Source organism: Seriola dumerili, unplaced genomic scaffold (assembly GCF_002260705.1).
Source record: "Seriola dumerili isolate Sdu_G_001 unplaced genomic scaffold, Sdu_1.0 BDQW01000665.1, whole genome shotgun sequence".
Lineage (NCBI taxonomy): Eukaryota > Metazoa > Chordata > Actinopteri > Carangiformes > Carangidae > Seriola > Seriola dumerili.
In genome coordinates, this window is record NW_019174920.1 from 913,244 (window position 1) to 927,176 (window position 13,933).

At 38.1% G+C, this 13,933-nt stretch overlaps 1 protein-coding gene across 1 annotated transcript in view; it reads right to left on the reverse strand.

The window, feature by feature from the left end:
• LOC111236413 (V-type proton ATPase subunit B, brain isoform) overlaps positions 1–4,672 on the reverse strand; it is a 34,684-nt gene extending 30,012 nt beyond the window's left edge. The window contains exon 1 of the mRNA XM_022765128.1: positions 4,480–4,672. Within this exon, the coding sequence (XP_022620849.1) occupies positions 4,480–4,588 (109 nt within the window). The 5' untranslated portion in view covers positions 4,589–4,672. The remainder of the gene's footprint in view (positions 1–4,479) is intronic.
• Positions 4,673–13,933: the final 9,261 nt, after the last annotated feature.

Below are 13,933 nucleotides of genomic sequence, written 5' to 3' on the forward strand. Positions count from 1 at the left end.
GATGTCATCATCTTGGTTTGGGCTTTGAGAAAACACAAATTTAAACTAGAACGGCTTAGTTCCTAACCAGTTGTGTGGAGTTTAATTAAAGAAGCTATCAAGCTGCATTATAGCATTTTGACTAAAATGTAGGATATCAGTCTCTGCTGCATCAATTCTGGTGCTTCTTTGTTTGACTGTAGTGAATCTTCCAAATTTAAAAAGGTGCTATACTAACCTAACTCAAATGTGAACAATGCTGAGGATCATGGTGTACATTAAATTCTCAAAGACTTTATCTAGTAGGTGCATATAAGAGACAGGTAAATTCACCTGTTCCACAATCAATGCTAACTCAAAACTCCCTCCATGTTTATTTGCTGTCTTGAGAAATTCAGTATGGTATTGTATGTACATTTCTCATTTCTCTCCATCCCTTAAAGAAACACAAATTTTCTTTGCTAATTAACAATTCTGTCTAATTCTCTGTCTCACATTTAGTGTCTTTCAGCAGACTGATGAAATTAGTGCTGTGGAAATATACAATATACTGAATTTACAATGGGTGCTTTCCATTTTGCCAGTTATGCTTCCTCCCATTCCCACACCTTCATTCTATGGGCCAAGATGTGGACACTAATACCCTTTTTCCACCAACATTATCAGGTATAAGCAAGTTTCTTAAATGAGGGTAAACCTGCTAATAAAAGCCGATTGACTCCTTTTCCACTGCCAGTCAAGTTTGTCTTTCTATTTGGATTGAGGACACACACAATTGCAAGGAATGATGTCATCACATGCACTTACAGAGCACACACACAGACACAGTCTGTAAGAGTGTCAGAGCCTCTGTGTGAGACGCCTCAATCTGTGATTGTGTGTTTTTAAAACTTATTTCAGGGCTGCAGCTCACTCTCAGAGAGAGGTGTAGCTGTGGTGTTTCTGGTTAAACAGCACCTTGCTTGACAGGTGAAAGGTGTGTCTACAGTGTCTGTGATGTGAGAGACATTACAGCAGGAAAAGGGGTGAAAATTAACATGTTCACCCGGGTGTTGTGTTTACATCAATGCCATTCAGAGCTGGAGCCTATAAATACCTGTGGCTACTGCAGTCATTTGACCCAGGTGTGAATACTGATTTAACCCTTTTCCATTGCCGACAAAAGCCTGATGGTAGCTGGTCTTAGTGGATTTTTCACTTAAACCAATAAAACTCCACCTGCAGATTTGGGCTCTGTGATCGTCTGTCCTATATAAAAGGAGTATAAGAGACATTAAAGCAAAAACACCTCCTCTAACCATCAGCAGGGGCTTAAAACATGCGACACATACTGTAAATGCAACACATGCGGTATTAGAGGAGCACGTAAAAAGTTTCCTCACAGTTACTTGGGATTATCATTTGGCTCTGAATTGCTACCTCATCATCAGAATGGACTGTCGATGTTTGGTAATGTGTTTGATGAGAGAAAAAAGCCAAGCCATTCTGCTACAAGAAAATTAGAAAATTTCAGAAGTAGGATGGTTAGATGTTTTTAGGATAAGGGTTTTAACACATGTTGCATGCTCTCTGCTTAGCTCTCAGATGGCCCAAGCTCCATTAAGTCATTCCCTTCCAGTTTGCTAAAAGGCTTTTAGTCCATACTTGCCTCTCTGACACACACACACACACACACACACACACACACACACAAAGGAAAAGCCATCCCCTCCTGGCTTCATGGCTTCAACAAGGTTCAACAGCATAATCAAAGTCACAGCAAAGGCTCAACATCAAGCTCAGGGGAGCAATGTGCCAAACAACACCAGAATGTCCCTGTGTTGATTCAAACCATGTAATCAACACGGCCAAAACATTAACAATACGGCCACTGCATGAACACAACTAATCACTGTGGTCACCGAGGTATATTAGACTAGATAAATCATGCCTTTGTTTTATTTAAGTGGGGAAACAATGGAACAATTATTTGTACCTTTTCTTTACAGAATACTGTTTAATCATTGCCAAAGCAGGACACTTGTCTAAAACTCTGAAATCATCAAAACCCACAGCATTCAATGAACTAATCAAAACACGTCAAGTTTGATCAAATTCCAGTGAAGTTTGAAAGGAATGACGACTGTTCAGTTAAAATACAATGGTGATTATCTGCCCAGATAAAACACTTAGAGCATGAGTACCATCTCTCTCCTATAATCCATACTTATCAGGCCAGAGGAAATAAACCTGAACCAGCATTCTGATCATCATGGGCTACAATGCTTGGTTTAAACCATGCAGACTAATGATTAACCAACTCCATTCAATTTGAGGTTAAAACCGGATACATTAGGACTTTAAATTAAAATTTATTTAAGTTAAAAAAAAAAAAAAAATCAAAAAGGAAATCATTAATACAAAGCAGATAATACATAAAATAGGGCCAGCAAAAACTAAAAATTAAGACTTCTGGTTTCCACATAAAGAGTTAATTAACAGTCTGTTTTAAGCTGCATTCAGACGAGTGCCACAAATGCCTATAATTCCTCTGGTAAACAAAAACATTTTTACAGCATTTTTAAACCAATTTTATTTCCCAATATCAACATTTATGCTTAGATAAATAGAGATGAATAGATCAGCTGACGCACAGAAAATGAATCAGCAGAAATTCTGGCAATGACTGACTCATGCATTTTTTCAGAAAAAAATAAAAAAATGCAATGGTTGGTTTCTGGCTTTCCAAATGTGAATATTTGCAGACATTCTTAAACTTCTGTTATGGGATATTAAATATCTGAGCTTTGGACTGTTGGTCTGTCAAAACAAGACATTTGAAAACATCTACTTGGCCTTTATGAAATTGTGAAGTCCATTTCCACAGTTCATCTGGCACTTTAAGGACCAAACAATTAATCAAGATAATACTGAACAGCTTTACTAATAATTAAAATATGAATGTTTTAATGTTTTCAGAATATTTAGGTGTAAACTATAACACGGCAAAACCATTTTCAGTGTTACAGTTATTTAGTTAAACCAGTAAAACTTCAGACAAATTAATACACCATACTGTATCATTATGAAATATGACTTATGAAAAGAAATGTTGATTTTCATGATTTCCTTATAGTTCTGTTCTTGTCAGCACAGATTAACCTTTGAATTACCTTTGAAGCAACTTGTCATTTTACAGCATAAAATGACTAAAATAAAACGGTGTAGTTTTGTATTTCTGTAATATTTCATGTGTAAGCTTTGCTAAACTTTGTAAACAATTGTAGCTATAAATTACAAAAAAAAATCATCTGTCTTTCCACTAGCCCAGAAACTGCAGGTTCTTATGTCTCATGACTGCACCGCTCATGTGACCCAGTCACATGAGAGATCATCCATCTGTCACCAGGCTGTTCTTCAACATGCTGAAGCTGCCAAAATGTCGAAACTGGCCGTTTATTACAGAACACACTCGCAGTAACATTACGCTTCAGAGGCAGTAGCGCTAATATTAGATGTTTAAATCTCAGCTCAGCACATCGAAAAACAACACTTGCAATGTGTCTCATTCATTCGTGAGGCTACCACCAGAATCAGCTAACTGTTAGCTGCTGTGCTAACCAATCCATTCCGCTGGTGACATTTACGTGTCAGATTGTAGAAACCCTGAGCTTGTACGCAGTCGAGCTTGTACGCAGTCATAGCAGAAGTGACAATGGTGTATTTGTCCAGATATGAAATTAAAATACGACTGGTATTCATAGTATTCTTGGTAAAACCTCTGAATACAATTCAAGTTACGTGTAGCTAAAATGGTTGACTACGATTCTACTTCGGATTTGCCACTATTAGCTATAGCTACTTAGCCTGCTAGCTTAGCTGGTTTGCTGTTTGACGCGATAGATGCGATTGTAAGTAGTTTAAAAAATACATGTAGAACAAATGGTGGTGTCAATTGTATGTCTAAATTATAACACTAACTCCCGCTTGATATGTAGCTTCATGGATTGTTAGGTAGCTAGCAGCTTGCTGTCCCCGTATGCTGCGTTCATGTTTAATGGGAATAACAATCATTGTGTCAAAAGCCATGATGCAAGATTTGTACTTTCTTCATCTACAAGTTCCAACTCAACCAACATCTTACATGAATTTGTAAACCAACTGTACCCGCAGTGGAATTTAAGTATTGCTTGAAATAAAATATTCACAGAATTCAGGACGCTGATTAAATCAATCTCATCTAGCTGGATGAAGGTCCCTGATCCTGGACCGTGCATGTCAACACAGAGTGTTACTGACCTATATCTCGGCTTAAGTTCCTAATACGTATTTTCCAACTCAAGTGCGACAATAATAACATTCTGGCAACACAGTTTTCCCTTTAAAATGAGATTAACTATATACTCTGACAAATAAAGCCGCATTCCCCACCGTTCATTTGTCCTTGAACGCAGCACAACAACCTTGTTAGCCACTAGCTATAGCTGCAGCTATATCCAGCAGCTTGTTGACGTTACATACTTAGCCTGGGCTGAGAGATGTAATTTCTTGTCACAGCCTGACTGTGTGTCCTCGCAGCAGCTGCCAAGCCGTTAACGTCCATCGCCCTGTTTGCCACAAGTGTTGCCATCGCCGGATAAAGGAGGAAAACCCGAGGTAACGTTGGTCGAGGTGCTTTGCTAACTGACGCAGAATAACAGATATGACAGCACAGCGCTGGTCATATGACTCTGAGGAACCGGATGTGTTATGGCGAGGGATGGACCCGAGCGAGGAGCACTGTACATACAAGCAAAATGGGGCTCAGAAGGGCTTTTGGCATAATTTTAAATCATAACACATTGACAAATCATAGTAAACATAAAAGCAGATAGAAGAATAAGCACTCACCTATAGGTTGCTAAATAATATGAAAAGCTGTAAGCTGGTCTTGTTCTATGACATGCAGAAACTAGTCTAAACATGTTAGTTTTTCCTGGGACTTTTGAGAAGTGAATATTTGGTTAGATATGACATGTTATTAATTTGTTTCTTATTGTATTTTCTTCAGTTGAGATCTAAATAGGCCTTTTCACACCAGACATTTTGACATTCTGTCATGGTAAGAAAAGCACAGGTGTTAACTAATCCTAACCTTAGCAATGACTCCATTCCAGTCATGTGCCCAAGTAAACAACTAAACTGAAGCAGCTAAAACTATTTGAATCATTATTGTTTTTAATACCTGTGATTTTCCTGCTGTGTCTTATCAAAATTCCCTCCATGACACACCTAATGACACTTCAAACATGCTGTAGTTGTCCAGTATCAGTGATAGATATGAAGTAACACCAACCATCACCCACACCATGCAAATGCCATATTAGTCTAATACTGCACTGAGCGGAAAAGAGATAATACAGCAGACGAACGTGGTGTCAGTGTTAACTTTACACTCAAGGTAACATTTCACTAATCACATGTTTTTTCCACACATCTCATCTAACCCTAACCCTAATTATTTATACTTATAATACTATCCTTACTGTTCAATTCTGACATAACAGTACAAACAAGTGCAATATTTCAATACTTCTATTCTCTGTGCAATACAAAGTGCAATTATTCCACTGTTGTTTCAGACGAGTGCAAATTTCAACTGTGCAATTACACCATATACTGCTATATTTATATTTATATTAACTATCACCTTTTTCTTATATATATAGTTGTCATATATCATAGTATAAGGACAATTACATTTTATGTTTGTCTTTTTATGTTTATCTTTATAATCTTATTCCATATTCTCTATTCTTTGCTGTTACACTTCCATTCCTGAGGGAACAACTGTAACGTAACCTAATTTACCCCTTCGGATCAATAAAGTATTCTGATTGATTGATTGATTGATTGATTGATTGATTGATTGATTGATTGATTGATTGATTGATTATAATGGCTGTCACATCATTCCATGCTCTCCACTTTGGTTTGCTCTGGAAATCTCCTGCAGGGGCTGTTGAGTTTCAAGGAGAGTGGCTTAGCACGGAGAGGAAAAAGAAGCAGAACTTATTGGAAATTATTAGTGAGAACTTTTCAGAAGAGAAACTCTAAGTAACAGATCAGTCAATATGTCCTGACTCTGTTGTTCTAATGGGAAAAATTATGTAAATGTACATGATGCTTGTCACAACAGGTGCACAGAGCATGTGCATTAACTGCTGGCAGCATCAACAGCTTATTAAAATAGGAGCTGAAAACAGGGAGGCTTTCTCTTTCTCCGGCCAGTATTTGACAATTTATGGCAATGACATTATTAATAAGAAATTGAAAATATGTGTGACGTAGTGATTTTTAGCCTGAAGAACTAGATACCTCTGCTGTATCTAATGTATACAGTATGTGCTCTCTCTCTGTGTCTGCCCCTCCCTCCCTCCCTCACTCACACACACACACACACACACAAACATTGACCAACACAATGTCCTGGTGAGTGAATTGTTGAGTGACAGGTAAAATGAAATGATTGCACACATTTTCCCCTTAAAAACTCTTGGTTTGCTGTTTTCTCATTTTTGAGGCTCTGATCCATTCTCATTTGACGCAGCATGTTCTGCACAATAGCTTGTAAGCGAGTGTTTGAAGATGATTTTGAACCATGCCCCCTGCACAACCAGCACACCGGCAGTCACAAATCACGTACAGACACGCACAGCTCTCTGATGGTAAAAAAGCACTACAGATTGAAGTGGTAAGCACTGCCATGGTGAGGCTGATGGCCGCCCCTAGAGAGCTCATCCAAACGTTTCAGGCTGCATGCAAAAAATAGCAAATTAATGCAAGTGAAGGGCTTCTTCCTACAGGAGCAGTGCCCTCATTTTAGCAAAACCTGTTTTTTCCCCTGAGTCTTTTATGATGAGTTCAAAGGGATGTGACTTCCCTCAAACTCCTCAGAGCCAACCATTTGGGCAAAATAGATATCATAATATTCATGCATTTATCTTGTATGTCTGCTGCTTTTGTTGTTAAAGGTCTCACACAAAGCCCTGATGTACAGTATAAAACTAATTCCTGTGGTAACCACAGGAACCACATTCATCTTTGGAGATTCTGCAACACACAACCCTTCACTGCCATCGCTGGAGGTGTGTTATTTAGAAAAGTGGAAAGATGGTAATGTGGAGATTTTGATCTCTTTCTATTTAAACATGACCGCAATCTTTCAATCACTTTAAAGCTGCACAAATCAATATTTTTTAATATGAATGGAAGAGGAAAATGATTATAAATAATGTTGCTCGTAGGGACAAAGACACAGAGAATCCTCTCAGCTTATCCTCTCCGCTCTACAGAGCTTTTTAGCTTCTTTCAACTTATTGTTTGCTTAACTTGCCCCCACATGGAGTTTTGGTTCACATTCACTGCTCTCATCAACTGTGTTTCTGAGCAGGTAGCTGGTTCAGTGAATAGGCTCTGAAAAGGACCACTGTTGATTTAGTTTTAGTCTATTGACAATAAGGTTTGTTAGTTTTAGTCAAATTTAATTTTGTTTAACATCTTATTGAGTCATTAACACCTGGAGAGTCATTGAGATCCCATGTGAGTAACTGACCCCCCCCCAACCCAGTGATGACTCACAGTGATCTCAAGACTGCATCTATGTGACTGACTGATAAGTTGTTTCATAGACCACCTCTTCTGTTTATTGATGGTCATTCCAGTTTGAGATACATGTTTTCTTTTACTCCTCTGAAGACTAAATGTGGACATTGCTGTCCTCAGTTGAATGTTGAGTGACGGACAGACGGACAGACCTATTTTATTTTATTAGTTGGATTATTGTGTTGTCTGTTCACAGAGACTTTAAGGGTGTAATCAAATGCTCAGAGCAACTTAGCATTGCAGAGTGTCCTACATGTAATTCCTAAAGCCTTTTCATTTGCACATTTAAGTTCTTTGACTGCAGTTGAAATAGTATTTAGTAGACTGTCCTGTTGGTCAGTGTGCAATTAATGGATAAAAATTATGTTACACTGGGGCGTCGCGTAGCGCAGTGGGTTACGCAGGTGCCCCATATATAGAGGCTACAGTCCTCGCTGCAGCTGGCCCCCGGTTCGACTCCCGCTTCAGACGGCCCTTTCCTGCGTGTCATTCCACCTCTCTCTGCCTCCCCATTTCCTGTCTCTCTACTGTCCTGTCCATTAAAGGGACAAAAAGCCCAAAAAAAAAAAAAATTATGTTACACTAAAGTCATACTTTGTCCCTTACTGAGTAAATGATTCTGTTGGTGCTTCAGCCAACACATTAGCAAATGTGTTTGTTTGTTGGTTTGTCCACTCTGATTATTCAAAGTTAGAAGCCTGACCTTTAAACAAAGTAGTTTTATTAAAAGGCCTGTCGGTACAGAAAATCAAAAAACAATGTACCATTAACTATTTTTGCAGATGAAGCCAGGTTTATTTTTTGAGTTAATTAAGGTTGGCGAGTATGTGCTTTTATATATCTATGCCCATGGCTCTTATGTCCTATGGAAAGTACTCTGTGGTAGTTGAAAACACCATATACTATTAAAGAATATTAATGCAACAGGATCAGACTGTGCTCAATGTCTTTATAAGCATATCTTCTTTATCTCACATTTTTCCTTCAGATAATTTAAAGGTGACTGTTTTACTTTAAGGACTAAAACAGCTCAGTTTCCCATAGTGAAACAGTTCAGTATTCCATTTATAAATGAAAGGTAGTCACAACATGACAGTTTGAGAACCAGTGGCAGGACTGAAACATTTTAAACCAGATTTCAGAACAGAAGACATGGTTGCACTGCACGTGATACCACAGCAGTAGACTGCTCTAGATCATACTTGTCAAACAAGGTGTTTTCATCACCTGCTCAGCCCCTCTGACCTGTGGTGTTCCCCAAGGCTCCACCCTCAGCCCTCTGTTGTTTTCTATATGTTTACGCTAGGTCATATTATTAGCAAACACAATACTCATTATCATTTATATGCAGATGACAACTTTTGCTGTCAAGGCCTATCAGCTTTGGAGCTCCCTGTCTGACTATCAGAGATTTGCAGAATCAGTAACATCTATCAAATCACCTCTTAAAACATAATACAATAAAATGATAAGACTATTATTGTTATTATTATTATTATTGTTATTATTATTATTATTATTATTATCATTATTATTATTATAGATAAAACTGATCTTTTCAGGTATACACTTTCCATTAAAGCTAAATTACTTGATTTCTTTTTCTTTTTTGGGGGGGGGGTTAACAAAGCTATAAATGCAACATTGACAACTCATAAGTTGTAATCGCTGAAGCAAACAATTGCCTGTTTCCACAACTAGCTGGAGCAATGTTAGTTTTGTTTTTGTTTATCTGATGACAGTCCAGTATTCAATCTCCTTTTAGCTAGTTTGCTCTTGGGAAAAATATCTGGCTCGTTAGCTGTTAAATTGTCCAATATGTTCATCAGCAAAATTAGCTGCAGCTAGCTGAACCAAAGCAGTTGACTGTTGAGGAAAAGCATAGAAGCGGATAATAATTCTCTGTACGCTAATCACCACAACTCTTTCACACGTAGCAAATAATACTATAGCCTATTTTACTATATACCAGGATTTTGTTCTCCTTCTGTGTACCCACTAATAGCACTGGTGTACTTGTGAAAGTGATATTAAAATAACTACTGTGTTTCAACTCATCTGAAAATGATGGTTATTTCATGGCTTTATGCAAGGTGTTTTAGAGAATACACAAGTAAAAAACTATGCTTTCAGGGGGTTTCCGCTCCCCTCACTCCTTTGATTACTTAATGGGATTAATTATTCTGAGGAAGCAGAGTGACTAAGATGTGCAGGTTTTTCACTGGGATGCCTGGAAGGAATCCTGTAGATTTATTGCACTGCAGACCTTAATGTTACTAGATCAGTGTACTATTAAAGGGTTGTTTTTTTAGACTTGATAGCATGTTAATCCTGAGATCTACTGTGTGACAAAAACATACTAAAACAAAACGGGATATAGCCCTTCTTTCACCTCCTAAAACTTGAGCTTAAAGACAGGGCCATGTGATGGGAGAGAATATGTTGGTGGTCTGCAGCACTGACAGCCCTGCGCCTGCAGACATATGCACATTCCCCCCAAAACCCCCCACTTACAAAAACCTCCCAGACCTTCCTTCTAATTGGACTTTCTGGTGAAGGGAGAGAATGGGTGGGTGGGGGGCTGGGGGGGTAGGGGGGTGGGGGGTCTGAGAGGGTGTAGGAGGCATAAGAGTGACCTTTTTTTCCTCTAGGGAGTTTCCCAAGACACAGTGGGGAGGACTGGTTTCTTTGACTCTGCTCACAAAAGAGCCTCAGTTTTCTCTGTTACTGGACAGTCCCTACATTTCTGCTGTGATTACTTTACAATAAGAAGCAGAACTAAACTCAGACCAGAACACAGAATTGTCTGAATATTACAAACAACCTTAAACTTGCAGTAGCATCTCTGCAAACCACTGTGTTCTCACCAAGTGCATATGTTGCTCTTAGGTCAGTTTCTTCACAGAAAGTGGTGGACAAAGTACCTAGATCCTGTCTTAAATAAAAGTTGCAGTAATACACTGTACAGCCCTTTTACTTTCTGTACTGTTGTAAAAACACAAAAGTGTGATCAGAGAGAGTGCTGTATTATTATATTTTGTTTATATGTTTGTTTGTTAGTAATGATGCATCAATATGTAAACAGCATATTAATGTTATCCTGGTCAAATTAGTGCTAATTTTAACTACGTTACAAACTGTAAATTAATTTAATATTTAAAAATAAACCCTGTTCACATTTAAGTACCGTCCTTCAGTAAATTCATATAATTACTTACACACCACACTGCTGTTTACCTTGGCACACTGCTGAACAGATGCTGTATCCTCTGCCACTACTTTGAGCACATTTCCTCACAATTTATAATTTATGTAAATTACTTAAAAATTTGTTTTCTCTCTTTCTCTCTCTGTCTCTACCAGTCCAGTAGAGGTGTTGTTTTTTTGGCTGGACCACAACAACAAGGTCAGCCCTATAAACGCGATTGTGTGTGACTGACTGACTGAGTGACTGAGTGACTGACTGCAACCAGCTGACACTAGACTGAAACCAGCTGATACTAGACTGAAACCAGATGACACTAGACTGAAACCAGCTGATACTAGACTGAAACCAGCTGATACTAGACTGAAAAGAGCTCACAGTAGACTGAAACAAGCTGACACTACACTGAAACCAGATGACACTAGACTGAAACCAGCTGATACTAGACTGAAACCAGCTCACAGTTGACTGAAACAAGCTGACACTACACTGAAACCAGATGACACTAGACTGAAACCAGCTGACACTACACTGAAACCAGCTGATACTAGACTGAATGCAAATATGACATGATGATGTCAGTTATTTACAGCAGCTCCACAACAGTTTTCAACCACATCCTCAGTCACTAATCACACATGGTGCAGCCATGTTCTAGGTTTTGACCTGGTCTTGTTAATGGTGGAACCAGTAAAGTTCTGCTGTATACCTCAGCCACCACACAGCGCGCGGGGGAAGGTGAAGTGTTTTCATTACCACCAAAATAAATAAATTAAAAAAATTTTAAAAAAACCTGAACTGTGTCAATGCCAAACAAGGAAGTTCATTGATAACCTTGGAAACAGTAGTTTAACTTTTTCCTGAGCTTTCAACCACACCTCACTGTTTTCATCAGTGCTTAGAGGCTAATGATTAAGACAGTAAGATGCTGTTGATAGCTCTGGTTAGGCTGGTAAGTGACCTTCATTTGGTCAACTTATTTGAATGCTATATCTTGAATATACACAAATATATGTTAATCTGGTAAATGACATATTCTGATGACATAAAAATGTTTTTCCAAAAAAAGACAGATATACATGACATTTAGTTTCAATGACACAGAGTTGATACTTAATCATAGATAGTTTAAACTAGAAAGAACACCAACCTTTACTTCCTTGTCTTTGATGTTTAATTCTAGTGTATTTTAGGAGAATAGTAACTAAATTATATTTTACCACTTTACGCCCTGAGAGGTGCTGAAGCTCCCTCGTAAAGATACAATGACTTTTGCTGCTTCTCGTTGTTGTAGATCATTGTAAACTGACTGTTGGTCAGATCAGACAAGATATCTGAGGACATCACTTTGGACATTATGAAACTGTTTTCTGACATTTTATAGACTGTACAATAAATAAATAATACAATAATTGGCAAATTGATTGATGGAAATAATTAGGTGTAGTCCTAAAACTTATTGTCATTGCTTTTTAAAACCTCTCACGCCAATTTATAATCCTGCTGTCATCACAGGTTTATAACCACAGGTTCTAAATGTTGAATATGGATGAAGAGTAAAAACACCAGCGTGTCACATGACCAGAAATAGTGTAAAAAACTCTCAGGAGCACACACACATTGGGTCAGTGTATATAAGAGGTATAATAGTCATGAAATTTATCATAACTTGGTTCATAGCAACATGTATGAAAGAAAAATGGAAAACACACTTTGTCTGTATCCAGATACATCATATATATGCACATTTGTACCACACGTTTCACAAATTTCAAGATATTTCACAACAACAGCACCAAAGAGCTTTTGATTGATTCCTCAACCCTGCAAATACATTCATTCATTATTTTCCAGATACTAATAATCTATTAATTACAGAAGTGAATAATTTACAATAAAATAACAATTTAAGGTACTTTTCTTATTTCCAGTACTTTTATACAACAATAATGTCACTCAGTCTTCACATGTATCAGTCTGCCTGTGGACTAACTGTAAAACTCACTGTATCTGAATGATTGAAAAACCTGTTACCTGCTGCCGTGTTCAACAAAGCAAGCAGCTCACTAATGCTGAAAAGCCAATTTTAAGACCCTCCCACTCAGCAGCTCATTCCTGTGATTAGTTCCTGCATGGAGTAGAAACTGTACACAAGACTCTGAGAACTCACAGTGGTATTAAAATCACAGGCAAACAAAGTCAGGTACTGCACCTCGAAGAAGAAAATTCCACAAAGTGAAGACTTCTGTTGTAAAATGTTAAAATCCTCACCAAACCATAGAGAAAACAACACTGAACAATTGAACCATCAAACTGTATGACAACACCGTCTCTGGATTATGTTTTGGCTTGGTCGAAACTTAATACAAACAGATGTACAAAAGATCTTTTTGTGAGATCAATTTTTGCAGGGCATCTGCAAAAGCATATCTAACGCACTGGGCTCTGCGCTCACACTGGCCTTGCAGTGACCTTCAGAAACAGGCACTTTTTTTTCTTCCCCAATTCTATGTTGAAAAATCGGCCTTGCTTGTTCATTCATAACGCTGCATTTTAAATTTGAAACATTCAAATCGGCTGATTGGATCTCACAAACTGCTGCTGCTGGTGTTTGACAACTCCTCCTCCACTTACTGTGACATGCATCTACCCAACACAATCAAAAAATAAAACAAAACTCAAAAAGGTACCATCACTTTACACTTTCTGTCACCTTCACTTCCTGCTATACACTATGTACCACTCCTGCAGTGTGGTATGAAGCAGCCATATTCTCTGGTTATTAGAACAGATAGGACTAATGATCAGTTAATCAGAAACCTGAAAGAGCCCTCAGTGATCACCTCAGAGTGTTTCTCTCTAAATCTCTGTAACAAAGTCCTGTTGTGAATATTTTGTGCAAAATCCTCCCACCTCCACCCGGTCCCATCAGATGAGCTTGTACAGGTTTTTGTTTTCTTCCTTTTACAAGGCTCCAGATGTGCAACTAGAACACATGAACTGCTACAGAACTTGACACAGAGAGATGAAAGAGACTGAGCAAAACCAAACAAAGACAGTGAAAGCCAAGAAAACAACCAAACACGTCCAGAGGAAACAGGAATCCATCTCTGTAAAAACAAAGCA